Source organism: Pan paniscus, chromosome 1 (assembly GCF_029289425.2).
Source record: "Pan paniscus chromosome 1, NHGRI_mPanPan1-v2.0_pri, whole genome shotgun sequence".
Taxonomy (NCBI): domain Eukaryota; kingdom Metazoa; phylum Chordata; class Mammalia; order Primates; family Hominidae; genus Pan; species Pan paniscus.
In genome coordinates, this window is record NC_073249.2 from 211,165,301 (window position 1) to 211,193,170 (window position 27,870).

The window sequence follows — 27,870 nt, forward strand, 5'->3', positions numbered from 1 at the left end:
ACTACAACCTCTGCCTCCCGGGTTCAAGCGATTCTCCTGCCTCAGCCTCCTGAGTAGCTGGGATTGCAGGCACGCGCCACCACGCCCGGCTAATTTTGTATTTTTCGTAGAGACAGGGTTTCTCCATGTTGGTCAAGCTGGTCTCAAACTCCTGACCTCAGGTGATCGGCCCGCCTCGGCCTCCCAAAGTGCTGGGATTACAGGCGTGAGCCACTGCGCCCAGCCTCCGGCTTTACTTTTCTTTGCAGCATTTTGTGGAAGGGAACCTCCCTTACTCCTCTCAGTGTCCCCAGTGCCAGCCTGATGCCTGGATCCACGCAGGTACTCAGTGATGACACTGAATGAATGAATGGGTGAAGAAATGCAAGTACTCAGAAAGAAAATGCCAGAGCTCAGAAAAGCCAGAAGTAGGGGGCTCAGGATGGGGAGGCCAGCTTACCCCAATCCCAGCTGCCCCAGGGGTCACTACCCACTTTACGCAGGGCCTGGGGACGCTGGTCCCCCACCTCTTCAGCACGATGTTGCCCTGACCCTAGAACCTTGGTCCTGGTGGTCAGGCCCCAGGGGTCAGGCTCTTCGGGTCCCCTTGGGGAACTGGTCCCAGCCTCATGCTTTGCCCAGACCATACAATTTGGATTGTCCTATGCCTGCTGGACTTCAGGCCTATTTTTCTCCATTTGGTGTGGAGATTTGCTAAATGCCTCATTTAGAGTGAGCTCATTTTATGCCCTTGTCAGTCTTTTCATGAAAATATTTCGATAAGAAAAGAATGCTATTCCAGCCCACGTGTCCTGATTTTTGTTTGGAAAACAATCCCTGTGCCCATAAAAAGGAAAGGACTGCTGAGTCCAGTTCCCTCCTGGCCCTGTCCCTAATGGGGCCCAGGCTGTGCCAGGGATCCAGAGGCTAAAGCACATTCCAGCAAAAACACTGGCCCCCGCTTGGAACCCAGAGCCCAGTCTGGGTCCGGCAAGGGGCTGGCCCTGTGCCCACCTAACTGAGCCATTTCCTCCCAGACTGGGGCACATTTCCTGCCCGGAGGGAACAGAGCACATTCCCAGGCGGGGTGGACTGGGTCCTGCATTGGGGGAGGGGATTCCGTAGGCATTTTCCCAACCCCAGCGACCACGCCCTGGGATGAGAGGCCTGTCCTGGTGGTAGGGCTAGGAGCACGGTTCAAAGGGTGCTGCTGGAGCTGTCCAAGGGGTGGCCATTCTTGGGGGAATGAGCTGAAACCACCCGGCCCTGCCTTGGGTGCAGCCTGCTCTGTATCCCAGGTGTGCTGAGCGTAGAGCGAGAAGGATCCTTGGGTCACCCCTGCCTGCTCCCAAGCAGCAGTCTTCGGGTGAGTGTGGTGCCTTTGTCGAGAGGGAGGGACCCATCAGAGCCTGGAATCCTCAAGGTGCCCTCTCCAGGCCTCCCCTCCTCCCTAATGCCTCCTTCCTGGCCACCCCCATGCCTCTCAAACCCCCTCCAGAAAGACCACTGGCCGGGAGGCTCCTTTGCCCCGTGGGGCTTCCGCTAGGAAAGGGCCCTGAGTTGCAGCCCTGGATCCCCATGGAACCAAAGGGCCCTGGGGGCTGGAGCTGGGCTCCTTTGCACCGAGGTGGCTGGAACCACATTCCAGAGCCTGTCGGTAATGGACGTGCCATATTTCTCATCTCTGTTAGTTTCCCTGGCCCCAGCTTTTCAACAAGAAGAGGGTAGCAGGGAGCATTCAACGCACTTCAGCTGTGGGGGCCAGGCCACCTGGATTCAAATCCCAGGTTTGCTACTTAATGCCTGTGCACCCTTGAGCAAGTCACTTAACTTCTCTGAGCCTCAGTTTCTGACTCTGTAAAAAGGGATAACAGTGCCTGCCTCTTGGGGCTGATGTCAAAATGAAATGAAACGGTGAAAGTACCCAGCACATGGCAGGCACCCAGCGTGCAGTGGTAATTCTTCTGCCAGGTTCAGAGAGGGGCAGTGACTTGTCTAAGGTCACACAGAGGGTAGGCAGAGGAGCTGGTGCCCAACCCTTTGGCCTTCCTGAGCTGGGCCCTGAACGGGCTGAGATGGGAAGGATGCTCATAGCCTTCAAGAAGTCAGGGTTGGGGCTGGGGACCACAGAGCACCCAGCAGAGGCCTGGTCAGCATTGTGCGTCCTTCAGCTGTTTCCCAGCCTGGGATGGGACAGGACATGGCCACTATCCACCCAAGACTGCAGGTGGGTGCCAGACCAAGTGTCCATCCCCCCCGTCCCCTCACCTCATCAGCCACCTCGGTACTACGGTACTACATGCCCCCCCACCACTCTACCCAGTTCTCTACCCAGAATGGTTTTGCTCAGTCTGTAAGGAGCCACGTCCCCCAGGGGACCCAGCCCAGGCCAGCCTGAGGCACATATCCCAGGACCTGCCAGAAGAGCTGTGTGGCCTCAGAAAAGCCTCTTTCCTGCTCTCTGTGTTTGTGATTATTCTTTGTTGTTGTTGTTTTGTTTCTGAGACAGAGTCTTGCTCTGTCACCCAGGCTGGAGTGCAGTGGCACGAATCTCGGCTCACTGCAACCTCCGCCTCCCAGGTTCAAGCAGTTCTCCTGCCTCAGCCTCCTCAGTAGCTAGGATTACAGGCACCCACCACCATGCCCAGCTAATTTTTGTATTTTTAGTAGAGACAGGGTTTCGCCATCTTGGCCAGGCTGGTCTTGAACTCCTGACCTTAGGTGATCTGCCCACCTTAGCCTCCGAACGTATTGGGATTACAGGCGTAAGCCACCACGCCTGGCCTCTGTGTGTTCGTGATTCTAAGCACAGGTTGAGAAAGTCATCGTCTTTATTGTTCATGGAGAAGGGAAGGGAGACCAGTAAAGGGGGAGCCCTCCTGAGGATGCACCCCCACCCCTGCCCAGGAAGGCAGGTCTGAGAGGCTGCATCATTGCCCACCCCAAGAAAAAGAGGGTTCAACCAGGGGTCCCCAGGTGTCCCCTCTCCAGAGGCTCCCATCCCCAAATCCTGCCTTCCCTTCTCGGGGCTCCCAGGGCCTGTGCTGAGCTCTGGGCAGGAGGCCAGCTCTGCCACTCTGCCTCCAGGCATCGCCCTGGGGTCAAGGCCTCGGAGATCAGGCTAGTGGGCTTGAGACAGACTCCAGATCCTCCCTGAGGCAGGTCAAGAGGGGGCCGAACTCTGGGACTGGGGTGCCGAGGGCAGGGGCTGGCTTGGTGTTGACACCGGAGGCCTCTGGGATGGAAAATCCTGAGGAAAAGCGTTGAGAATGACACCACCCATTCACCCATCCCCCTGCGGGCCTTGGGCCTCCAGTGACCCGGGCACTTCCTCCCCCTTGGGCCTCTGGGTTGTTGCTGGAGAGGGCTGTGGACAGGGTGGGGGGTGCTAGTGACCTGGAGGACAGCCCTAGCCTGGTGAAAGCGGGTGGGAGAGGTGATTCCAGCTCCCTCTGCCCCTGACCCCCAAGGGAAGTCACCCTGGCTCTGTCTTTTTTTTTTTGGAGATGGAGTCTCACTCTGTTGCCCAGACTGGAGTGCAGTGGCAAGATCTTGGCTCACTGCAACCTCTACCTCCTGGGTTCAAGTGATTCTCAGGTCTCAGCCACCTGAGTATTTGGGATTACAGGTGTGAGAGACCGTGCGCAGCTGGCTCTTCTTAAACTTGAGCCTCTTGAGGCTCCTGGGCTGTTTGAAGCAGGGTTCATTGTCTGGGGGACACATGGGATGGGGGTGCCCACCTGTATCTGGCAGAGGTCAAGCAGGGTGCGGACGCCCACGAGACACCAGAGCTCGCCCAGTAGGGAGACGAGGATGCCCAGCAGGTCCAGCCAGCGACCCACAGTCAGCAGCAGCACGAAGAGGCCGCCCATGCGCACCAGCACCGTCTGCACCTGGCTCTGCAGGCCGGGGTGCTGCCGCTGCTCCTCTGTGGGATGCGGGTGCCTGTCACCGTCCGACCCCACACCCCGGACTGGACCTCCCTGCTCCCTGACCCACCCTCCACAGGATAAGCCTTCCCCTCCCGTGCAGCCCCCCTCCCATCACATCCTCCTGGTCCCCACCCCTGCTCCAAGTGTCTGCAGGGCACCAGGTGCTCTGCCTCCAGGACTCACTGCCCAGCCCACAAGCCTCCAACTGGTCCAGGCCAGAGCCCCACAGCCTCGCAGCCTCGCAGTGGCAGGAGTCAGTCTGACTCCTTTCTTTTCCGCACACCCGCCTCTAGTCCCTCAGTTAGCCCTGGCAACTCCTTCTGCCAAGCACATTCCCAGCTGAACACCTCTCGCCACCCCCATGGACCCACCTGGGCCCAATCACCTTCCTCTTTCCAAGAAGCCTCCTTGCCAGGCTCCCGGCTTCTGTTCTTTTTTTTTTTTTTTTTTTGAGACAGTCTTACTCTGTCGCCCAGGCTGGAGTGCAGTGGCATGATCTCGGCTCACCACCACCACACCTGGCTAATTTTTTATATTTTTAGTAGAGACGGGGTTTCACTATGTTGGCTAGGCTGGTTTTGAACTCCTGACCTCAAGTGATTTGCCTGCCTCAGCCTCCAAAAGTGCTGGGTTTACAGGCATGAGCCAGCATGCTTGGCCCCGTTTTTTTGTTTGTTTGTTTTTTGAGACAGAGTCCAGCTACTTGGGAGGCTGAGGCAGGAGAATTGATTGAACCCAGGAGTTGGAGGTTGCAGTGAGCCGAGATCACTCTAGCCTGGGCGACAGAGCAAGACTCCATCTCAAAACAAAACAAAATAACAACAAAAAAAAACCCTGCAGTAGGCCGGGCACAGTGGCTCACGCCTGTAATCCCAGCACTTCGGGAAGCTGAGGCAGGTGGATTGCTTGAGCCCAAGAGTTCAAGACCAGCCTGGGCAACATGGCAAGACCCCTTTTTTTTTTTTTTTTTTTTTTGAGATGGAGTTTCGCCCCTGTTGCCCAGACTGGAGTGCAATGGTGCGATCTTGGCTCACTGCAACCTCCGCCTCCCAGGTTCAAGCAATTTTCCTGCCTCCCAAGTAGCTGGGATTACAGGCACCTGCCACCACACCTGGCTAATTTTTATATTTCTAGTAGAGACGGGGGTTTCACCACATTGGCCAAGCTGGTCTCAAACTCCTGACCTCAGGTGATCCACCTGCCTTAGCCTCCCAAAGTGCTGGGATTACAGGCGTGAGCCACTATGCCCGGCCAAGACCTCCTTCTCTCTTTCTCTCTCTCTCTCTTTCTCTCTCTCTCTTTCTCTCTTTCTCTCTCTCTCTCTTTCTCTCTTTCTTTCTTTCCAGAATCTCTCTCTGTCGCCCAGGCTGGAGTGCAGTGGTTCGATCCTGGCTCACTGCAACCTCTACCTCCCGGGTTCAAGCGATTCTTGTGCCTCAGCCTCCTGAGTAGCTGGATTACGGGCATGGACCACCACACTGGGCTAATTTTGTATTTTTAGTACAGGCAGGGTTTTACCATGTTGGTTAGGCTGGTCTTGGACTCCTGACCTCAAGTGATTTGCCTGTCTCAGCTTCTCAAAGTGCAGGGATTATAGGCATGAGCCACTGTGCCCGGCTGACCCCTTCTCTACAAAAAATAAAATTAGCCTGGCATAGTGGTGTGTGCCTATAATCCCTACAACTTGGGAGGCTGAGGTGGGAGAATCACTTGAGCCCAGAAGGTCAAGGCTGCAGCGAGCCATGATCGTGCCACTGCACTCTAGCCTGGGCCACCAAGCAAAACCCTGTCTCAAAAAACAGAAAAGCAAAACAAAACAAAAACATAAACAAACTTGGACAGCAGCCTCTCATCAGACTTCCCTGCCTGGCTGTTGAGGGCTCTCCAACAGGCCCCTTTGAACCTGGCCAGCCTCACCCCTTCCCCGTGCCCTTGGGGTGACAGCCACACTGGACTCCTGTGGCTTGTTTGGCACGGCCATGCCCTCTCTCCCCTCTGGGCATTGGCACATGCGGTTCTCTCTGTCCAAGATTCCATTCTCTGCCTCGCTTCTCTTAGGGATCTCCTGCTCATCCTTCAAAGCCCAATCTAAAGACTACAACCTCAGGGTGCCCACTACATGCTGCTTCTCTGCACTGCCCCCGCCACACAGCCTCTGTCCTGACCAGGCTCTCTGGGATGGCAAGAGTGAGGGCTGATGGCTGTCAGCCTCCCCGGAGCCTGACCCAGACAGAGGGATGTGCGTGGATTGAATGGAGCAGGCCCCGCAGCGCTCACCCTGCATGTAGATGACCAGCAGCGTGTAGCAGATGGTGAGCGGTGTCCAGAACCGCATGGCCTCCGAGGTGGTCAGGAAGTCCTGGTTGATGAGGGCCACAGCTGCCAGGTCACCCACAGCAAAGGCTATGGCCAGGGCACGGCCCAGCAGCTGGGGGAGGCTGTGTGCATGGGCCAGCAGGCCCAGGCACACCCCACAGTAGCGCTGGCTGCTGTGCAGCTTGTAGAGGCGGCAGACGTGGCGGTGGAGGCGCCGGGCACCCAGGCCCAGCAGCGTGGCCAGCCCGAGGCTCAGCAGCAGGTTCAGCGTGCGGTGAGGGGCGCCCTCCTGCAGGAAGCTCAGGCCACAGGTCAGCCCGCAGCCCAGCGAGTACTGGCACAGCAGGTAGAGCTGCAGCCTCTCGGCGGCACCCTGGGAGCCCTGCGGGGAGTGCCGAAGAGGGGCCGAGATGTGGGGGCTGCCTCACCACAGGTGCTGCCCACCACAGGAAGCCGGAGCCTGAAGGGACCTTGGGGATGGTTCCCGAAGGGGCCACATCGGCTTCAGATGAAGCCCTAGGGGATCATCTCTCTCACCTTAATTTCAATCATATGGGTTTTGTTTGTTTTTTTTTTTTTTTAGACAGAGTCTTGCTCTGTCACCCAGGCTGGAGTACAGTGGCTTGATCTCCGCTCACTGCAACCTCCGCCTCCTGGGTTCAAGCAATTCTCCTGCCTCAGCCTCCCAAGAAGCTGGGATTACAGGCACCCGCCACCATGCCTAGCTAATTTTTTTGTTTGTTTGTTTTTGTTTTTAGAGATGGGGTTTCTCCATGTTGGCCAGGCTGGTCTCGAAATCCTAACCTCAGGTGATCCACCTGCCTCGGCCTCCCAAAGTGCTGGGATTACAGGCGTGAGCCACCACGCCCAGCCTTCAATCATGTCTTAGTACTTGGGGCCCATCTGTTAGCTGAAGGGTGGTGGTTCAGAGTCTCAGAGACCTGGGTCCAAAGCCTGACTCTATCTGTTGACCATAGACAAGCCACATACTCTCTGAGCCTTAGTTTCCCCATCTGTGAAATGGGGAATCAGAGCAAACCTTTACCCCTGTGGCTGTGAGGATTACGTGATGCACACGGTGCACTCGGCGCAGGGCCTGGCATTTGGGGGGCCGGATCTACAGAAACTGTCACTCTTGTCTTCTTGGGACTGGGACTGTGTCCACTGTGAGTGTGGCCGCTTCCGCAACCAAACCCAAGGGTGCAACCTGCAGCCTCTGTTCTCAGTCTTACGGAAAATACGGTGAAGAGGCTGGGATGCTGGACCTGGGCCCTGCTGCCCACATTCCGGGGGTGAGTCCGGGCCCTGGGCTGGGGAGTGATCCACCCACTGCCTTCCCGGAGGCCTCACCTTGCCCAGGGACAGCAGCGTGGACACGGCCCGGAGGGAGAACTCGAGCACCACGAGGGCAGCCACCCGGGACCCCACGACCGTCAGAAACAGGGCCAGCCCTGCCAGGTGCACCGTTTCCAGGGAGGCCCACTGGGCCCGAAGCCGCTCCTTTTCGGGTCGCCGCTGCGGGTCACTTTGGGGACAGAATGGGTGTGGGCAGGGGTGCAGAACTGCCACCTTCGACCCCTGGTGGGGGTCCCCGTGCCCCCAGCCACATTCCCTGGGGGGATGAGGTGGGCACTCACTTGGCACAGCCCACGAAGAAGTAAACTTTCAGGAGGCTGTTCAGGACCAAGACTCCAAGGGCCCCGATCAGGCCTGAGGGGGTGGGAGGGAGGCAGCGAGGCAGCGTGCAGGGGTGTTAGGAGGGCAGGCTTCGTTGGTAGGGTCAGAGGGGGCGGCCAAGGGGCAGGGGTGTCGGGAGACCAGGTGGGTGGGGTCCACCCTGCACTGCAAAGAGCTGGAAGGGGGCGGGGCCAAGGCAGGAATGGGGTGAGGTGCTCACCTTGCAGGAGGGAGTCGAGGAGGCTAGAGCCCCACTCGAGGGAGGGGAGGCCGGGGAGCCAGGAGGGGAGGGATGGAAGAGAGAACATGGCAGCCCCGGAAGGAGCCCCAGCCTCCGGCCAGGTCTGCGCAAGGACAGACCAACGTCACTGGGCAAAGGTGTCAGTGGAGGGAAGGAGAGAGGCTGGGAGGGGTCAAAGGCCCAGGGGAGGGGAGGGGAGGAGAGCCAGGGGTGTTAACCCTTCGAGGCCCAGAAGGGCAAGGTCCCAGCTCCAGGCACACGGGGTGCCTGGAGCCAGCTGCTGCCCGGGCTCCCCATTTGGGCAGTGTGGGGTGAAGGGACAGGTGTCTCTGGGCTGGTCTCTGGTCTCTGTCCCTGCTAAAGTCTGGCATCCACTTTACTTGAAATCTTCCTTGAGGGAGGACAGGCGCAGTGGCTTACACCTGTAATCACAGCACTTTGGGAGGCCAAGGTGGGCAGATCACAAGGTCAGGAGTTTGAGACCAGCCTGACCAATATGGTAAAACCCTGTCTCTACTAAAAATACAAAAAATTAGCCGGGCGTGGTGGCAGGCACCTGTAATCCCAGCTACTCGGGAGGCTGAGGCAGGAGAATGGCTTGAACCCAGGAGGCAGAGGTTGCAGTGAGCTGAGATCACACCATTGCACTCCAGCCTGGGCAACAGAGCAACACTCTGTCTCAAAAAAAAAAAAAAAAAAATAGCAATCTTCCTTGAGGGCTTGAACCACCCAATGCCCCTTTGAAGTCCCAGGCTCCATCTGTCCTGCCCCGCCTTAGGTGTGGGTCCTGTCCTCTTGCAGCCTGAAGTGTGGGCTCTGACCCTTCAGCCCAGGGTCTGAGAGTAGGGACTCTATCCCCCCCATAGCCAGAGATCAGCTGTGCCCTCTCAGCCTGAGGTCTGGGCTCTCTTCCCCCACAGCCAGGAGGTCAGCTCTGCCTGCTTTTTGTAAGGTCTGGTTCCAGCTTCCCAAAGCCTCCGGCTCTGACTCGGTGTGGAATCTCCTGCAGCCCGAGCCTGCCTGAGCCTTCTCCTCCCACAGGCCGGGGCCGCCCTTCCTGATGCTCCTCCCTGGGTCCACTAGGTGGCAGGCCTCACCTGGGTCCAGCAGGGCGGAGCTGAACAGGTGGACCACGGCTCCCATCCTGCTTTCACAAACAGAAAGGGCAGAGGGAGCAGAAGGTGGGGGTCAGGGATGGGGGAGACTGAGATTCACCACAGAGGAGGGTCGTTGAAGTAAACAAAATATAAAACTTTATTGGTTTGGAGTGTGCAGTAGCAGGTGTTCCTGGGAGCGGCACTTACAGACTTGGGGTGTGGCTGGGAGGGCAGGTGGGGCTGCTCGGCAGCAGTCCTGCCCCTGCCAGGGAGTTGGCATCCATCTCTGCAGTGTGAAGGTCGGTGCGGCGTTGAGAGCACACCCATGGGGAGTGGTGCTCAGTCTAGAGAAAGGCCCAGGGTCTGCTGCTGGCCCTGCCACATCGCTTCCCTTTCCCGGGCCTCAGTCCCGGGAACAATGGGCACCTGGACTGAACAATGGGCACCCGGAGCTTCTTTCAGGCTTGTCAGGATATGTGCAAATGACCACAGGGCGGGCAGCTGGGAGGCCCTCCGTGAGAGCCCTTAGATGATGTTGGCTGAGGCCAGGCGCGGTGGCTCACGCCTGTAATCCCAGCATTTTGGGAGGCCGAGGCGGGCGGCAAGGTCAGGCATTCAAGACCAGCCTGGCCAACACAGTGAAAGCCTGTCTCTACTAAAAATACAAAATTAGCTGGGCATGGTGGCGCACACCTATAGTCCCAGCAACTCGGGAGGCTGAGGCAGGAGAATCACTTGAACCTGGGAGGTGGAGGTTGTGGTGAGCCGAGATTGCACCACCACACTCCAGCCTGGGCAACAAAGCGAGACTCCATCTCAAAAAAAAAAAAAAAAAAAAATGATGTTGGCTGAACTGCGGCCCCTGCAGAAGTGCATGTTGAAGTCCTACCCCCTAGTAGCTCAGGATGTGACTGTATATGGAGATAGGCTCTTGACAGAGATAATTAAGTTAAAATTGGGCCAAGTGAGGTGGCTCATGCCTGTAATCCCAGCACTTTGGGAGGCCAAGGCCAGTGGATCACTTGAGGTCAGGAGTTCGAGACCAGTCTGGCCAACATGGCAAAACCCCATCTCTACTAAAGATACAAAAATTGGCCGGGTGTGGTGGCACACGCCTGTAATCCCAGCTACTCAGGAGGCTGGGGCAGGAGAATTGCTTGAACCTAGGAGGCCAAGGTTGCAGTGAACCGAGATCGTGCCACTGCACTCCAGCTTCGGTGGCAGAGCGAGACTTCATCTCAAAAAAAAAAAAAAATTAAAGTGGGGTCATGAGGGTGGGCCCTAAGCCAACAAGATTTGTGTCCTTATAAGAGGAGGAGATCAGGACCCAGACGCACATCGAGGGACTACCATGTGCAGACACAGAGAGAAGGCAGCATCTGTAAGCCATGGACAGAGGCCTCAGAAGAAACCAGCCCACTGACACCTTGGTCTCCAGCATCCAGCCTCCAGAACTGTGAGAAAATACATTTCTATTGTCTAAGTCGCCCAGTCTGTGGTTCTCTGCTACAGCATCTCCAGCAAATAAGGCAGGTGACGACGCCACAGCCTCCTGGTGCTCCCCAGCCTTTGCCATGGCACAGTGACCCCTGTGGGCAGTCCGGGCCCATGGGCCTGTCACAGTCATGCACTTGCCAAGCGCATAGGTCTAGGGTGAGCAGGGCTGAGCTCCAGTCCTGGCTCTGCCACTTCAAAATTGTGTGGCTGTGGTCAAAGCCCACCACCACTCTAGGCCTTGGCTTTCTAATGGTAAAAGAAGTAAAAGTGCCTGCCTCGTGCTGCTGTCTGAGGCCTAAGTGAGCCGATGTATGTAAGTTACTGGGCCTATGCCGTGTGCACGCCCGCAGCAGTTGCTATAACTGAGCAAGGCTCTGGGATGTGGTGACCCAGTACGCAGTACAGAGAAGGAAGAGAACTGTCTGGAAGACAGAATGGGTGGTAACTTGAAGTGGATGCTCTGGACCTGGGTGGGCCAAGGGGCTGGATGGACCAGAGCTGTCCACACTCTCCCGGGACCTCTGGCAGGGCCTGGGCCCATGGCCCGCCCTGGGACAGCCAGTTGCCCTGGAGCAGGCCCTCACTTCCGGCCAAGTGCCGGCCGTGTCAGGACATGGGGGTGAGGGCCGTCGTCTAGGTGCCCTGGTGCTGGGCCCGCCCAGCCAGTTTCCGAAGCTCGTCCCAGAAGAGCATGCTGAGGATGGTGTGGGGGCCCAGGCGCAGGTAGGCGGGGCCCAGGCCCTTGTAGAGTGCCAGGGGGCCCTCCTGCCGCCAGATCTTCACCATGCAGTCGGTGAGGCCCCCATAGAGCTGGCCCTGGGGAAAGACATGGGGTGAGTGTTACTACAGGGGCCTCGAGGCCCTGTCTGGCACCACATCTTGGCACATGGGTCAATTTCACCCCCACACACCCTATGGACAGCACCTTTGTATTGGACACACCTGTGAGGCTGCGGCACCATGGGAAGGCTGTGGGGTCAGGCCTGAATTCCAGTTCTGGCTCCTCCCCTTACCAGCTGGGGGAACTCATGCAAGTCAGTTGATCTGTCTGAGCCTCAGTTTCCTCATCAGGAAGATGAATGTGATTATAAGGATGGAATAAAATCCAGATGTGAAAGTGCTTAGCCTGTGCCTGGGACCCGGGGGCTCAGCAAACAAGCCCAGTTAATGTGTTTGCATACCTGGCCTGTGTCTGCGTGTCTCTGGCTGTGCATGTGTGAGTGTGAGTGTGTGAGAGTGTGTGTGTGTGTGCGTGTGTGTTGGGAGGGTGCTCCCAGCTCCCCATGGTCTCCCCTAGACCCGCCCCTGCTCACCCTGCCAGCTGTGTCCACCGGCTGATTGTATAGCCGCGTGCTGACCACATCGAAGGGAGTCATGACGACAACCACGGCTATGCTGCTGATCATGCCCCCAGCCAGGGCCACCAGCCAGCTGTCCTCAGGGAGCCACTGTGGGGATGGCACAGGTGCTGATCCCTGCAACAGCTCTCTACCCACCCACGTCGTGCCCTCCCGGCTTCCTACCACACAGAGGCTAAAAGGGCTACAGAAAGGGGAGCAGATGAGGCCCCTCCAGCCATCCCCCAGCCCTGCCACCCTGAGCTCCTTCTCAGCTTTGGGGTTCACTGCTGACCCCACACTCCTGCTGGTACCAAGGGCCAGAGTCACGACTCTGAGGGCAGAGGCAGGGCCCCATCTGTTGCCACCCCCTGGTCTTCCCCGTGTGGAAGGAGGCAGGTGGCCCCCCTCAGTCCAGTGTGTCTCTGTGGATAGGCACAGGTGTCCCCAGCTCCTCACCTGTTGCTTCTGTACCCAGGCCTTGGCAGAGGCGAAGGTGGCCAGCTGGGCAGCTGAGCCCACCATGACTCGGGGCACAGCCGCACCAACACCCTGCCACAGCCCCAAGAGCCCTTGTTGCCGCCAGATGGTCTCCAAGGCACCCAGGACAGTCTGTGGGGAGAGGGCACGGGGTCACTGGCCACCCCTGCCTAGGCTGGGAGCATGCCCAATCCATGCCCCCAGGGAGCTCTGAGAGTGGCAGGCCTCACCTGGTGATTGTGCTGGTGTCCCACGGCCATTGCGGCCACTGTCTGGGCTTGCAGCTGCGTTTTGATCTATGGGAGCAGAGAGGACACGGGTGTGGGGATGGAGCCTGGGAGAGCCAGGATGAGCTGTGTGTGTTGAGGGCGCCCTGCCCCTGTGCCCCTGAAACTCACAGCTCCATGGTCCCGAGCCTGAAGCTTAGGGGTCAAGTGAAATAGGGTTGAGGTGCAGCTCTGGGGTTGGCCTGGGTTTTGCGTCTCAGTGTGACTTGGAGCAAGTTACTTAACCTTTTCTGGGCCTCAATTCTGTCACGGTTGGAAAGCTGTTCTGAGGATTAAGTGAGACAATGACTCTCCAGCACCAGCCAAGGGCGAGGCGAGCCTTTGCTCAAGGGGAGCTTTTTTTTTCTTTCTTTCCTTTTTTTTTTTTGAGGCAGAGTCTTGCTGTGTTGCCCAGGCTGAAGTGCAGTGCCATGATCTTGGCTCACTGCAACCTCTGCCAACTGGGCTCAAGCGATTCTCCTGCCTCAGCCTCCCCGGTAGCTGGGATTACAGGCATGCATCACCACGCCCAGCTAATTTTTGTACTTTTTATTAGAGACAGGGTTTCACCATGTTGACCATGCTGGTCTCAAACTCCTGACCTCAGGTGATCTGCCCGCCTCGGCCTCCCAAAGTGCTGGGATTACAGGCGTGAGCCACTGCACCCAGCCAAGGGTAGCTTTCTTCAAAACATTTTTTAATTTTTTATTTGTTTTGGGTGGCCCTGAGGCGCCCCTGCAGAGTGCACACGAGGAGGAGGCCCTCAAGGGTAGCTTTTATTCTTATCGTACATGAGGCCATGCGGGAAGAGAAGTAACCAAGCCAGGATTTGAGCCAGCACATCTGACACCCTCTGCCCCCTCCCCTGGCTCAGGACCAGTGGGGCAGGGACCCCAGGGGAGCATGGATCAGAGCAAGGCCCTGGGCCAAGGGGCAGATTCCAGGCCTGGGCTAGGATGTTCCAGGGAGCAGCCCCACCCCGGCTGCCCCACCCCACCCAGGTCCACTGAGCCCTGCCTTTGGAGGCTGCAGGGCCCCTGGGGGAGCTGGGTCATGGGATGGTGGAGGATGGAGACAAGCCACTCACCAGGTAAGCAGGGCTCCCCACGAAGGCTCCCAGTGCCCCCGCCACGGCTCCTGCAACCACGGTGCCACCTGGTTGCTGCGTGAGGCCAGCCTGGCACGCCAGGCTGTAGCAGTAGAAACGAACGCCGTTCATGAGGCCTTGGTACAGAAGGCCGGCAGCCAGCCCCTTCTGCAGGCCCCACAGCCCGTCTGCTCGGGCCACAGCAGCGACAGAAGCTATGAAGCCATGGTAGGGCCGTGGGTAGGTGCCCCGGGCCTGCAGCTCCCCCTGCAGCTGCAGCCGCGTCTTCACCACCTCCAGGGGGTTGGTGAAGACACAGGCCAGGCAGCAGGCAGAAGCACCCAGCACCAGGTCCACTGCTGGGGGCACCGTCTCCATGGCCTCCGGGCCAGTGGCCTTCTGTGCCCTGGTCAGGGGCACGGCACAGGCCCTGTGGTGGTGGCGTTTAGGCTGTCTGTAACCTCGCAGGGCTACGGGGCTGGGGTTTGCAGGGGCCCGAGGCCATGTCTAGAGGGTAAGCGTCCTGGTGTGACAGGCCTGTGGCTGCCTGGTGTCCCTGGTCTATCTCAGCAGTCCACCTGCTCTGCTCAGCTGTTCCAGCGGTCTGCCGGAGCCTGGGACATGCCTCCGCCAGCTGCGACCAATCCCAGCTGCCTCTGTGCCCACACCTGCCAGCCGAGGGCGGGCCTGGACCCTGGGATCTGGGGGAAAGGTCACTTGGGACTGGAGGGAGAGCGTGGATAGGGAGAAGGTGCCAACCAGCCCAGGCACCTCCTCCTGGCCTCCCTCTGGCCCTGGGCAAAGGGCTGGCACCCCTGCCTTGCCTCTGGCTTAGCCTATCCAGCTTTGGCAGAGCCCTAGGCAGGGGGCAAGTGACTGGGAGGTCCCTGGCATGGGTTACATGGCCAACTCCACCCCTGCCCCACCCTGCCCCTGATGTGCCCCTGGTGACTGACTTCCCCTTTCCAGGACTCAAGTCTTCAGTCTGGCTCCCACCGTCTATAGGCCCATGCTCAGCAGGGTCAGAAGTAGAGAAGGGCTCTGGAGCCCTGGGGAGCTGATTGGAATCCCAGGTGTAGCTCTTATGTGTGACCCCTGGGCAAGTCACTTCCTCTCAGAGCTTCAGTTTCTCTCATTTGTAAAATGGAGATACTGACATCCACTCCAGAAGGTTCTGTGGAGGACTGGCGATGAGAAGAGTGTGCCTAGGTCAGTGCTGCACCCAATAAAGGCACCCGCATCGCCTGCTCGCCCCCACCCCCACTGCCTCTGGCTCCTATGCCCCCCTCGCTGCTCCCAGGACTTCAGGGCACCTGGGTGAGTAGGACTTGAGGAGTGACCTTGGCTGGTAAGGACTTGCTGCCAGGCCTGCCCTGGGATGCCCTTTGTGCCCGCTGAGAAGAGAACGCCACCTGGGCCAGCTGTCAGGTGTGTTGCTCAGGCTGGGGCCGGTACCAACATGCCCACCTTGGCCTCTGCCCCCAGACAGCTCTCTCCTGCCAGGCCACCCTCAGTCACCCAAGGCCCAGTCCAAACTAGAGGCAGAACCACCCGAGGTGGAGTCCCACACCCACCTACCAGGGCCCACCCCTTCCCTCCCAGGCCCTTGAGGCAGCAATGCTGAGTGGCTTGAGGGCCTCAGGCTCCCGGCCTGGCAGGGTTGTCACCCTCTGGCCAGCCCTGGAGGGGACGGCGCAGCAAGAGACAGCGAGGACAGCTTGGATTCTCCTGGGTTTGGGCACTCACCCCCGGGGCTGTGGAGGCAGGAGCGCCCTGCCCCGGGGTGGGCTGCAGATGGTGGGCGGCAGTGCAGACGTGCCCTGGGGCTTGAGCTGGTGGCTGCTCCTCCCCTGGCCGCTGCAGCAAACAGGAACAGGACGGAGGGCAAAGGTCAGGCCGAGAAACTCCCAGGGCCTGAGGGTCTGCAGACAGTGAGTCCACCCGGCAGCTGTGGCGGATCTGGTTCTGCATGTCCCGTGGGTCCCTTGTGTCGGGCACAGGGCAGATGATGGAGGAAGGTTTGCAGAAAAGGGCCCAAGGGATTTGGAGAGCTCCTTTCCCCTACCCTGCTCAAAAAGGGCCAGTGACAAGCCTTGGCAATATAACATGTCTATTTTATTTTAAAAAACAAAACCCAAACCACCTGACCCCTTCCCCAGGAGGCTCCTGATGAAACTCTAGGGAAGGGCCTGGCTCCAGCCAAGCAGGGGACAGTCAGAAGATGTCAACATGGATGCCAGGCTGGTGGGCTCCGCCCTTCTCCAAGCCCCCCATCCACCCCCTTTGCTCCTCGGTGCTACAGGCACTGCCGGGTTGAGGGGAGAGGCAGGGCAGGACTGTGGGCATGCAGAGCCTCCTGGCAGCCAGGGAGGGCTGCCCGCCCCCCTGCATCTGGCGAGGCAGGCAGCTGTGTGCGCAGTGATGGAGCTAGGAGGAGGAAACATGCGCAGACACCCCGTGTTCCCGCTTCCCCACGTGGCCAGGAGAGTGTTCAAACACGAACAAGGATGGCTGGGCACTCAGGGCCCCAGCCCCCAACCCAGGAGAGGAAGAGGGGGGTCCCGCCCTCCTGGTTCTTTTGTTCGTCCTTAGATGGATGGTGTTTCTGCAGACTGAGGCGGAGGCCCGGGAGGAGGGCGTGCATCCGCAGAGCCCACGGGGCTCGGACCCTCTGCCTCCAGCGACCTCCATTCGCTACCTGTCGGGCAGGATGCCCAGGGGTGCCGGGCACCTGATCTGGATCCCTGGAGTGGAGGGACCCTGTCTTAAGCCACACTCGGTGGTTCTGCCACCCAGGGCAGGGGTGGGCTGTAGGCTCCCGACAGCATGACAACAGCCGTGACAGTGTGCCTGCCGGCTGGCGTGCCTTCCTTTCCTGCCCACCAGGGACGCCAACCAGCTCTGCCTCAGCACCAGGGGTCTCGGGAGGCTCGGCCGCGGCAGAGACTGTCGCTCCGCTGCCAGGCGCTGTGGATGAGGCTCAAGGCATCCTCGAATTTCTTCTTGTTGGAGGCTTCCTGGATCGCCGTGTGGGGGAGGTCCACCTGTGTTGGGGCGTGCAGAGAACAGATGAGGGCCACTGAGGGACACAGGAGTCTTCAGGGCTTGTGGGCACCAGGCCTGCCTCTGCCTTGGCCACGGAACCCCTGTCAGGCCCTCCCCATCTCTCCCTGGGAACAGCTTCCATGCTGCTAGTTTCTCCCGCTCTTCCAGGGGCTTGAGCTGAGGATGGGGTGGTGCCCCCCGAGCTCCCTCTTTCCTGGGAAGGCCCCAGCTCTCAGGATGGCCCAGCAAGGCAGGTGCTGCACTCTGTTTGGCTCCGCAGGGAGGTGTCTGTCCTGAGCTGTTCTCTGCCTCTAACTAGTCCAGGCTTCCACGGGGCTAGAGCGTAGCATGTGCTCAAAACCCGCTTGTGCAGGGCTGTCATGAGCACGCTCCCACACTGGCACTCAGCCTGGAGGGCAAGGAAGAGGGTACTGCCAATATTGTGTCCCCCCATCTGAGCACAGCTGGAGGTCCACCACAATTCGTGCTGTTTGATTGGAACTGAGGTCAGGAATTAAGCTTCTTGGGTTCTGTTTTCAGCTTTGGCCTCAGACTCACTGGGAGTCAGGGTTTTGTCCTTTTGATTCTAAGTTTTTGTGCCTGTCAGGTGTGTCTGCTCAGTCTGGGGCCGGCACCAACATGCCCACCTTGGCCTCTGCCCCCAGACAGCTCTCTCCTGCCAGGCCACCCTCAATCACCCAAGGCCCAGTCCAAACCAGAGGCAGAACCACCGGGGAGTCCCACACCCACCTCCCAGGGCCCACCCCTTCCCTCCCAGGCCCTTGAGGCAGCAATGCTGAGTGGCTTGAGGGCCTCGGGCTCCCAGCCTGGCAGGCTTGTGCGCAGCAAGAGACGGCAAGGACAGTGAGGACTCTTCTGGGTTTGTTTTAAGAGCAGCAGGCACTCACCCCCGGGGCTGAGGCAGGAGCGCCCTGGTACATGGCTGTGCCCAGGACCCTGGAGGCAGGGCCAGGTCCTGGGAGCAGCAGGGGTTCCTCTCCCCGGGGAGTGGCTCCCACTCCACAGGGTCCCTGGCTAATGGGTTTCCTGGGCAGCTGGGTACCTGATAGATGGTTTTCCACCCAGAGTTCAGTGCAGACAGCAATCGGTCCAGTTCAGAAGTGCAGCTCAGGTAGATGACCCAGGGCGGGAGGAGCTGCTGGCTGTCCTGGGAGAACTCCTAGGGAGAGCCAGGCCCCCGGGTGAGCAGCCAGAGCTTTCCTTCTGCAGGCCCTGCAGCCCCGCCCCCACTCCCAGCTCACCAAGACACAGTACTCCTTGCCCGGCTCGGTGGAGACGGCGCTGATGTCGCCCAGCTTGGCTGTGCCCAAAGAGCGGAAGAAGCTGGTCTGGCAATCCTCATGGCACGTAAAGAGGCGGTCATCCGTGAGGACCAGGCAGCAGGGGATGCAGGGGCTGGGAGCTACGCCCTGGGGGATGACCTGGCAGCGGGGCAGGGGAGAGGCAGGCTGGGGCCTCCAGGGCTGGTCTGCACCAGAACTCCACACTCCAGGGGACCAGCCAGCCCTTCTGCTCTCCCTCCAGGGATCTCCCTCCAGGGATCGGGAGCAGAGGCAGGGATGGGGGTGATGCCTCTGAGCTCCAGGGTCCATTCCTGGGCTGCCCCCTGGAGGTCCGTCTTGGCCCTCAGGTTGCTCTGTGACTATGGGTTTAGGGATGGGACCCTGGGGGTCTGGGTGGGTCAGGCAAGCCAGGTGCGCGGTGGGGGCAGGCGAAGCTCACCCCTTTGGACACAGCCTGGCAGAGATGCTGCATCCACTCGGCCATCTCGGCCTCGCTCTCGGCACTTAGCTCCAGGCAGGGCCGGTCGGAGAGAATGACCTGGAAGGCGTGGGGCCGATCCGTGGTGTTGGCTCTCCGGCAGCCACCGCACTGCTCCCCCCTGGGCCAGAGGAGGAGGGTGAAACAGGAGCGAGGAGGCAAGGGCAGCACGGGGCGACAGCCCCCAGGGTTGGTGCGGGGTGTGCGGCACAGGGTCTGCCCCACCGTCCTGGGGGCTGGAGGATACCAGAGGGTTCTCCAGGCCCCTCCAGCTCCCAGGAGAGGTCTGGGAGCCCCACCCACCGCCTTGCTGTGCAATGCCTTTCACCTCCAGGATGCCCAAGATCCTCTAGATACCCAAGCATGGCCAGGAGGGGTTGGGAATCAGCTGTCCCACTGGCCCTCTGAGAATCGGCCGCATTCATTCATGCATGCTTCCTCTTGAGGGCCTGCTGTTCCTCCCAAATACCCGAACGTCCATCTCCCATCAGGCCGGGAGCTTCTGGGGAAGGGCCTGCCTCCCCCATCAGACTGGACCTGTTCTAAGCCAGGAGCTCCTTGCTGCCTCCCCTCCTCCCCTCCTGTGGGCTCCTTGCAGCCCTCAGAGCGTGGAAGCCCCAGGCCACCTGTCAGGGCCGCTGGATGGGGTGGGGTTGAGGGCGAGGCTGAACTGCCAACAGGGGCAGCCATCTCAAACCAGGGAAACGGCAGCTCTGGGCCCCAGGATACACCCGCTTCTCCCTGGACACTTACCCCATGTTCACCGAGAGCAGAGGGATGACGTCGGTGCGGTCCGGGTACTGGTAGAGGATCCCGTTGCTGCAGGGGCACAACACAGGGCGAGTGAGGCCTGTCCCAGGAACTGGGGCCAGGCGGAGCCCAGGTCCCAGGGTTCCCCTCCCACGCACATGCTGCGGCCATGAACCTGAGGCAAAGGACACCAGGGGCTGTCATCTACGGAAGGCAGGGTGAAGAAGGGCCTGGGGGCCCAGCAGGGAACGTGGCCACCTCAGCAGACCTGGGGCGCAGCTCAAGGTTCATCGGGGGACCAAGCCTGCATCCTCCCCTGAGGCACTCAGGGATTCCTGGGGCCCCAAAGATGACTGGCTCTACAGAGAAGCTCTAACAGCCTGAGCTAAGTCAACTCCAAGCTCTTGTAGGGAAGGGAAGCGTCCTCTCCTCAGGCTGCTCCCTCAGTGACCTGCTGCGGAGAGATCCCCGCTGGGGACCTGACAGCCCAGCCACCCCAGGGCCCAAGCCCCAGGCCTAGAGCTGCCAGGGCTCCCACCTGAGCACCACGAAGCACGTCTTCCAGTGTTCCTTGCCCAGGTAGGAGGTGCCCGCCTTGTAGTGCAGCATGCCTTCTTTGGTGATGGTGCCCTCGGGGGGTGAGCAGTGGCAGGGCGTGGGGCCCAGGGACTCGTCTGTGGGGTCCTCCCAGTGCACAAGGCCGTAGAAGCGCACGGTGACAGCAGATGCCTGATGCGGGGGCGGGCACGGGGGACAAAGCGAGTAAGGCCTGGGCCAGGCAGGTGGCTGAGCCCGGACTGGTTCTTTTTTTTTTCTTTTTGAGATGGAGTCTCGCTCTGTCGCCCAGGCTGGACTGCAGTGGTGTGATCTCCACTCACCGCAACCTCCACCTTCCAGGTTCAAGCAATTCTCTTGCCTCAGCCTCCCAAGTGGCTGGGATTACAGGCGCCCATCACCACGCCTGGCTAAATTTTTGTATTTTTAGTAGAGACGGGGTTTTGCCATGTTGGCGAGGCTGGTCTCGAACTCCTGACCTCAGGTGATCCGCCTGCCTTGGCCTCCCAAAGTGCTGGGATTACAGGCGTGAGCCACTGTGCCCTGCCGAGCGAGGGTGTCTTAACCTTAGGACACACCCCAGGTAGGAAGGTGGACATGACTTTCCTCCCTTCCAGGGTGGGAAAGCCCCGCCCCGCCCAGGTAGGCGACTGTGAAATGGCAAAGACATCCACGTGCATCCCTTAACGCTCACGCCAAGGCGGCTGCTGCTCTGCCATCTCAGGGGCTGCACTCAGCTTCCTCCCCAGGTTCTTACCTCACACTTCGATTCTTGGGCCACAAATTTGGCCAGTGCCAGCTTCTCCATGGTGGCATCCGTCAGGATGCTGGGGTAGGGAGGTTCTCGACAGCCTTTGATCATGGCTGACTTCAAAGAAGCCAAAAAGAACCTGCACAGGGAGTGAGGTTTGTGGTTAGAGGCCTGGGAACAGGGCCTCAACTGGACAGGGCTTAGTCTTGAGCGCTGCTGGCCTGGAGGGGTCACAGAAACTTGGGGGAGAGACCTGGCTAGACCCAGTGACCAGGGCGGCAGGTGCGGCAATGACGCAGGTCCAAGGTCATCAAATGACAACTGGAACAGGCCTGATCGTTCTCAATGGCCAAGGGGCCTTGGATTTTGACAGTGAGGGAAGACAGACAAAGAGGGTGGGCAGGACTTCAACGGGTGGGACCTTGAGCCACGACAAGGATGCAGGCGTTCAAGGGCACGCCTGGCCCAGCAGCATGGCTCTCTGCCTGCCTTCCTGTCCGACAACTCATGCTAGCACCCCCAAGAGTCGCCAGGGGCTGAGGTCACCTGGGCTGACCACATGAGTCCTATGATTGTCGTCTACTTGCCTGCCTCTCTGAGCAGATGCAGGTTCCAGAGGGAATACATCTGGTTTCCCCTCCTGGATCTCCCACTTTCCACCTCCACCCCTGACCCCCAGGCCACCCACACCTATGGGCAGCTGCGAACTCTCCAATCCTTCCAGAGGGGCGGGGTTGCCACTCACTCAGCCAGCGCCACATCAGCCGTGTCCAGCAGAAACTGCTTCCTGCGGTTGGTGCACACCAGCTTCACCGTCTGCTGGTCAAGGCCAACCTGCCAGAAACCACACCGTGACATGCACTTGGGGCTTAGCTGCTGCCTGGTGGAGAAGGCAGCTTGGCCAGGCTGAGCGCTTGCTGGGGAGGAAGAAGCACACCCCGGGCCGCCACCAAGTAAAGCCCCAGAGGCCAGGGGCTGGCATGAGTGAGGGAGGGACGGTCAGAAGTCTAGCACGGGAAGAGGCGACCTCAAGCTTGGTTCTTACCCCCAGCATCGTGTACAGAAGCCTCTCTGAGAGTTAAGTTGGTGCCCAACCCTGGGAGGGGAGTAAGGGGCCGTGCCTCGCCCTGCAGCTCTATGGGTAAGTGGCTTGAGAAGCCCTGTACCTACAGCAGGCGCACAACTGCGGGGCCTGGACTCACCGACACATAGTCAAGTTCATTGTAAGAAACGGCCTCTTCCACCAGGTATGGCTTCTCTGTGGCCCCTGAGAGAGGAGACCCCAAGGCCTATTATCCCCACAGGCCTCTTTTCCCTCCCCCTGCCCCATTTTCTTAGACACAGCCCCCTCTCTTAGAGGGCCTCTCCTTGCCCTGCAGTAGGAGAATGGCGTGGAGTGCTCACAGAGGGAGCCCCAGGCTCACGTCTCAGGGCTGCTGGCAACACCTTCCTTGGGGTGCCTTTCCATCACTGCATGCCAGGCAGCCGGGAGGCACTCAGAGGGCAAGGGAACTGGGGAAAAGGGGCTGAGAGTCAGCCTCGTCTACAACCCGCTGTCTGCCCGGGGGCGGCGGGCACCTTTCCGGAGCAGGTAGACATAGCAGTCTGTGAGCAGCACGTACAGCAGCTGCAGGTTGCCCTCCATGTGCCCGGTGCTCATCCGGATCATCTGGGGGCCGAAGCAGACAAGGGTCAGGCAGGTGGCTCCTGCCGCTTCAGCGGGGGCGGTGGCCCATCCCGCCTTGCCCTTGCCGTCTCTTGCTCACTCCTGAGTTCCTAGGACTTACTTTGAACAGCTGCTCTTCGTTTTCTCGGAACACGTGGATCATGAGCAGGAGCAGGTGATTGTTGTCTACTCTGTGAGGGCCAAGTCAGGAGGGCGAGGTGTCAGGCAGGCAGCGGTGAGAGAGGCCACACCCCACCCCAGAGCCAGGGGGTAGTGCCTCCGCCTCCCACTAGGAGCCAAAGTTAGGGAGGGAGGCTCACACCCCTTCTCACTCAGGCTAGGTCTTCCTAGTGCTTAATTTATCTGGAGGTCAGAGGCGCAGTGTCCCCAGCTTCAAGGGCTGGGAGAGTCCCATGCCAGCTGCAGAGTCTTGTTACCTGAACTCCGAGGAATGGACCATCTCCGAAGGGCTCCCCTGTCCCTCATCCACCCCAGAATCCTCAGCGCTACTCAGACACGGACTGGGCTGGTCTCGCTTGAGCTGGCAGAGAACCTCCTGGGTCCCAGGCTCTGGCTCAGACACAGGCCCCTCCCTGACCAGGGACAGCTGGGCCTCCAGCTCCTGAGCCTCCCTCGTGGTATCCTCTAGGGGCCGAGGCGTCTGTCCCTCTCCTCCTCCTCCCTCTTCTTCTTGGCCAGCAGCCTCAGGGCTACTAGGAACATGCAGCGGTTGGCCAAGCCCTGCAGGGTCATGGTGGCCGCCACCTGATGTAACAGTGCTTGGACTCTCGACGGTAAAGCGGTAGAAGTCCATTGGGGCTGAAAGCCCCTCACTAAAGTCACAAAGCGGCGGCCTCTCCGGGGCATCCCCGGGAGAGCCGGTCCGAAAGGACTGGTCTGGGGGCTCAGCACGGGAGCACCAGGTGCTGGGGTCCAGCTGCCCGTTGAGCTGGTCGATAACCTTGCTCAGGGGCTGCCCCAAGCGCTCCATGGAGGTGTCCTTCATCTCAGGGATCAGCAGGCCCGGCTCGGAGCGCTCGCTGCTCTCCGTGGTGCTGCTCGGCCCCTCTCCCTCCTCCTGGGGGGAGGCAAGCGTAGTGTCTGGTGAGGCCCGCCCAAGGCTTGGGCTGCCGTTGCGGCTGTCACCGTCCCCCTGCTTGGCACATTTCTTCTGGCTGCAGGCGGGGTGGAGTGGACTTGCCTCCTCATCTGATCTGCTCTTTTTCTTCTTGCCAATTTTCTTCTTCTTGGTGACCCTGGGACAGTAACGATGGGGAGAGAGTTAACCCCTGAGTAGTCCAGTGCTGAGGAAAACCAGGCTGGGTCACGGTGGCAATGCTGGCCATGTAGCCTCTGAGGGCACAGCTAGCGCGTCAGTGGTCCTAGGCAGTGCTGGGTGGAGGCACTGGGTCAGAGGACAACAGTGGCTCAGGCCCCGAGGCACCCCCTTTGCTGGCAGGGGCGGGGTGGGGGTAGCATGGGCTGGGCACAGATGGCTGCAGCCAGAGGAACCCCAGAGTGGGTCTACTGAATTCCTCCTAATGGAACAGCTGAGCTAGCTGCACTCTAGGAAAGAAAAACAGGCCATGGCTGGTCAGGCAATGCCCCCTCCACTCAGCCCCCCTTCGGATGTGGATCCCGAGCTGACCTCACTTCCCTTAGGCATCATCATGGAGGAATCACCCAGAAAGCACTCAGCGCTTTCTGGGCTCATGCTCCAGGTCCCACTCTGGTTCCAGGTTGGCTGGAGCGGGCTTAGCTAAGGGACCCCAGGTCTGAGCATGATGCTGCTGTGGACTGGAACCAGCCCATGGGGTGGCCTCCTGGCTCCAGTCACTGGGGAGCAATCCCCCGCCTCAGGCCAGCAAGCCTGGGCAGTCTGACACGCACACAGGGCTTCTCCTCTTAGTCAGTGTGAAGTTTCAAGAGGGGGTCGGGGAGGTCAGGGAGCCGGGGAGGCTCTGGTTGACAGTCCCTGCTGGCCACCCACCACGTCCTTCCTTTCCATGTCCTGCCCATATGACAAAGATACTTTTCTTTCAATGAATCTCAGAAATTGTATCTTAACTTCCAAGAACTCCCTTGGGAAGAAGTACAGCCTGAAGGTGCTTTCTGATCTTAGGCAGACCCAGCAAACGCCCTGGCAGCCTGGACATGGCCCCAGACACCAGCCACGGTCGCTGCCTGTGCCACCTGCTTCCAAGGGCTTGAGCCCTACAATGGAGTGAATGTGTGTGTCCCCTCCAAATTCCTGTGTTGAAATCCTAACTCCCAATGTGATGGTATCAGGGGGTGGGGGGTGATGAGGTCCTGAGGGTGGGATCCTCAGGAATGGGATCAGCACCCTCATAAAAGGGACCCTAGAGAGCTCTCTCTCCACTCCCCGCCACAACACAGCGAGAAGAGGGACATCTGTGAATCCCTCATCAGAGGCTGGCCACACCGGCACCCTGACCTCGGACTGTAGGCTCCAGAGCTGTGAGAAAGAATGTCTGTTGTGGAAGCCGCCTGTCTGCGGTGCTTTGTTCCAGCAGCCGAGCTGACTAGGACAGGCCTCCACTTCCTCTTGCTCAAAGAACCTCCTAGAGGTGGGAAGGGTTTCCAGGAAGGCATGCAACTGCCCTCAGGGGGTGTCCCGGTCTGCCCTGGATGAACAGCTGATGCTGGGAGTGGACAGGTTGGACCCCAGGACCTCAGCTCCTTTCTGGGCCCCTCCCTGCTGACCTGATGACCTCGAGCTCCATGCAGGCATCCGGCGGGTCCAGGGCCTGGGCCTCCTCCTTCTCCTGAGAGGTGGTGTGCACGGGGGTGGTGTCAGAGGAGGACACAGTCTCTGCCGGCTCCTCGTTGAAGGGGTTCTGGCGCTGGGTGGGGCTCCTGGTGGAGGCCTTGCTGCTGGTCAGGTCGGAGGCTGTGGAGCGGGGACCACTGACCGTGTCTGTGAGGTCTCCATCTGGGAGGACAAGGAAGCAGGAGACACCCTGTCAGGCACCCCCCAGGGTCCCCGACCCCCAGAGCATGCATTAGCCCAGGAGGGAGGCAGGCTGGCCAGTTCCTCCCAGGGAAACCTGACAGGGGTGGCCCTATTTCGAGTAGAAGCCACAACCTAACAGGACATGGGGTTTTGTACTTTAGGAGCAACTTGGAAGGAACACCATCTCCACCACCCCTGGGGGCCCTCCAGAGCTCACAACAATTTGGCTGAGTTTGTATTAAGGGCCCCCGCGGTGAAGCAGCCTCCAGGCTCAAGCTCTAGGCTTAAGTCCCATAGGGATGGTGACTTCGAGGCCTCCATGGGTGGCTGGGAGCCCTAGAGAGGAGCCAGGCTGCAAGCCTCTTATGTTACCCTCAGAGCCTTCCTGCCAGGACGCTACAGGGGTACCCAGCAGCCCCGTTAGCCCCATACCCCACTTGTAGGGCTGAGAGGTGCCCAAAATCCTCTGAAGGGTCCCTTGCAGAGGTAAAAGGAACACAAAGGGAGAAGAATGGAGGAAGACAGCAGAGAAAGTGAGGGGTGCAGAGTGGGGGCAGAGGCTAGGAGACAGGATGGGAGCCCAAGGGGTGGGAACCATGGGGCAGAGGGAAATGCCCAGAGCACAGAGTAGAGACAAGATGACAGAGCAGGGCGATGAGAACAAGGTGCGAAGGGGCAAAGACAGGGGTCCGAGAGGCCGCCCCCCAGGCTGCTTCTCCCAGCACCCCTGACCCTACACACTCCTCGGGGGCAGGACCAGGTGCCCCTGCAAGGGTGGTGCTGAGAACTCCATTTCTTTCTTTTTTTTTTTTTTTTTTTTTTTGAGACGGAGTCTCTCTCTGTCGCCAGGCTGAAGTGCAGTGGCGCGAGCCCGGCTCACTACAACCTCCAACTCCCGGGTTCAAGTGATTCTCCTGCCTTAGCCTCCCGAGTAGCTAGGATTACAGGCATGTGCCACCATGCCCAGATAATTTTTGTATTTTTAGTAGAGCTGGGGTTTCACCATGTTGGCCAGGATGGTCTCGATCTCCTGACCTCGTGATCTGCCCGCCTCGGCCTCCCAAAATGCTGGGATTACAGGCGTGAGCCACCGCGCCCGGCTGAGAACTCCACTTCATTCAAGTGTCAGCTCACTGACTGGTCCTTTCTGAGTCATACCCTGACACGGCCCCCGAGAGGGGAGCTGGCTTAGACATCCCGCCCCAGCCAGCCATCTGCCCCTGGTTACTGGAACAGGGCAGGAGAGGGAGCACGGGCAGGTGAAGCACACAGCCCATATGGCCAGTGGCAGATGGGAGCCACCCAAGCAGAGAGCTGAGGCCCAGCTGGTGAAACTGCCTGGGTGAGGGTCAATGGCAAGGGCCATGGCTGGTCGTGCTCTATTTGCCGGCCAATGCTCATCTTGCTGGCCGCTGTCTGCCCGGAAGAAAAGATGCAAACATGCACCCCACAGCCCCACTGGGGGCCCAACCAGCTGTCAACTTAGTGCCTCTTGGAAGCCACAGGGCAGCTGTCTGCTGATGCAGCACACCGTCCTTTTTTTTTTTTTTGAGACAGGATCTCGCTGTGTTGCTCGGACTGGAGCGCAGTGGCGCAATCACAGCTCACTGTAGCCTCGACCTCCTGGGTTCAAGTGATCCTCCTGCCCTGCCTCAGCCCACAGAGTAGCTGGGACTATAGGCGTGCACCACCAAGCCTGGCTAATTTTTATATTTTTAGTAGAGACGGGGTCCCCCTGTGTTGCCCAGGTTGGTCTTAAACTCCTGGGCTCAGGCGATCCTCCAGCCTCAGCTCTCAAAGTGCTGGGATTACAGGTGTGAGCCTGGCCCTTTTTTTTTTTTTTTTTTTAAGTCTGCTGTCTTTTAATATAAGGACAAAAGAGGAGGCTAAAGGCAATGAGTAGCTCTGCCAGAAAAGACCAGCAACATCGGGGACTTTTTCCAGATTTCCGGGGATCTCAGAGCCTAAGTTCTAAGATACAGAAAACCGTGTCTCTCGGTCCCAAAGCAGGCTCCTGCCAAGCCCATGTGTTCTTGCTCCGGCCCCTGTGATTCTCCTCAGCACACGCAGTTGCACCCAAGAGGAGCCCTGAGAGGTGAGTGGGCAGATCATGAGATGTGGTGGGTGTCAAGGCCCGCATGCCCACCAGCTCTGTAAATAAGCCAAAGACCAGGGGAAGGCCACCCCAGGCTCAGAGTTTGGAGCTGCCCCAAGTCCTGCCTTCCTCCAGGTCCAAGGAGAAGACAGAGCCTCCCCGGGTGAGCTGCCAGAGTGAGCTCAGGAATCCTGCTCCAGGAACTCCAGAAATCTCACCCTGCCCTGAGGCAAGCAGTGCAACTGGGCTGTTAGTTCTCAGGCCGCAGGGAGCTCTGAAAGGCTGTAGAGGAAGGTCAGGCCCTGCTTGTCAAGTGACTGCAACAGGCGTGTCAGGAGGGGGG

At 59.5% G+C, this 27,870-nt stretch overlaps 3 protein-coding genes and 1 long non-coding RNA gene across 7 annotated transcripts in view; 1 reads left to right on the plus strand and 3 right to left on the minus strand.

The window, feature by feature from the left end:
• Positions 1-884: 884 nt before the first annotated feature.
• LOC130540796 (uncharacterized) lies at positions 885-10,725 on the plus strand. Its single transcript, XR_008954791.1, has 2 exons — positions 885-1,345; positions 10,554-10,725. It is a non-coding gene; the product is annotated as an uncharacterized LOC130540796 (long non-coding RNA).
• Positions 2,824-9,267, minus strand: TMEM82 (transmembrane protein 82). 2 transcript variants are annotated; one of them, XM_003806252.6, is made up of 6 exons: positions 8,125-9,264; positions 7,865-7,937; positions 7,578-7,752; positions 6,189-6,609; positions 3,720-3,907; positions 2,824-3,229 (listed from the first exon to the last, which is right to left on the minus strand). In XM_003806252.6, exons 1-6 carry the CDS (start codon positions 8,210-8,212, stop codon positions 3,143-3,145), a joined length of 1,032 nt encoding a protein of 343 aa, XP_003806300.4. In that variant the 5' UTR covers positions 8,213-9,264; the 3' UTR covers positions 2,824-3,142. The 2 variants fall into 2 exon arrangements, with proteins under 2 accessions (XP_003806300.4, XP_054953897.2); XM_055097922.3 differs by having other exon boundaries at positions 3,143-3,907; positions 8,125-9,267.
• SLC25A34 (solute carrier family 25 member 34) lies at positions 9,376-15,868 on the minus strand. Of its 2 annotated transcripts, XM_014342674.5 has the most exons (5): positions 13,910-15,868; positions 12,787-12,852; positions 12,536-12,688; positions 12,053-12,187; positions 9,376-11,555 (listed from the first exon to the last, which is right to left on the minus strand). In XM_014342674.5, the coding sequence occupies exons 1-5, from the start codon at positions 14,285-14,287 to the stop codon at positions 11,373-11,375; spliced, it is 915 nt and encodes a 304-aa protein (XP_014198160.1). In that variant the 5' UTR covers positions 14,288-15,868; the 3' UTR covers positions 9,376-11,372. The 2 variants fall into 2 exon arrangements, with proteins under 2 accessions (XP_014198160.1, XP_034811932.3); XM_034956041.3 differs by having other exon boundaries at positions 12,053-12,688.
• A 134-nt stretch (positions 15,869-16,002) lies between these two features.
• PLEKHM2 (pleckstrin homology and RUN domain containing M2) overlaps positions 16,003-27,870 on the minus strand; it is a 50,540-nt gene continuing 38,672 nt past the window's right edge. For both annotated transcript variants that reach the window (XM_034956029.3, XM_034956025.3), the window contains 13 exons: positions 25,183-25,411; positions 22,896-23,714; positions 22,580-22,649; positions 22,371-22,461; positions 21,995-22,059; positions 21,538-21,626; positions 20,799-20,931; positions 20,025-20,215; positions 19,490-19,555; positions 18,698-18,857; positions 18,217-18,396; positions 18,018-18,134; positions 16,003-16,953 (listed from right to left, as the gene is read on the minus strand). In XM_034956029.3, the coding sequence (XP_034811920.1) occupies positions 16,816-16,953; positions 18,018-18,134; positions 18,217-18,396; positions 18,698-18,857; positions 19,490-19,555; positions 20,025-20,215; positions 20,799-20,931; positions 21,538-21,626; positions 21,995-22,059; positions 22,371-22,461; positions 22,580-22,649; positions 22,896-23,714; positions 25,183-25,411 (2,348 nt within the window). In that variant the 3' untranslated portion in view covers positions 16,003-16,815. The remainder of the gene's footprint in view (positions 16,954-18,017; positions 18,135-18,216; positions 18,397-18,697; positions 18,858-19,489; positions 19,556-20,024; positions 20,216-20,798; positions 20,932-21,537; positions 21,627-21,994; positions 22,060-22,370; positions 22,462-22,579; positions 22,650-22,895; positions 23,715-25,182; positions 25,412-27,870) is intronic.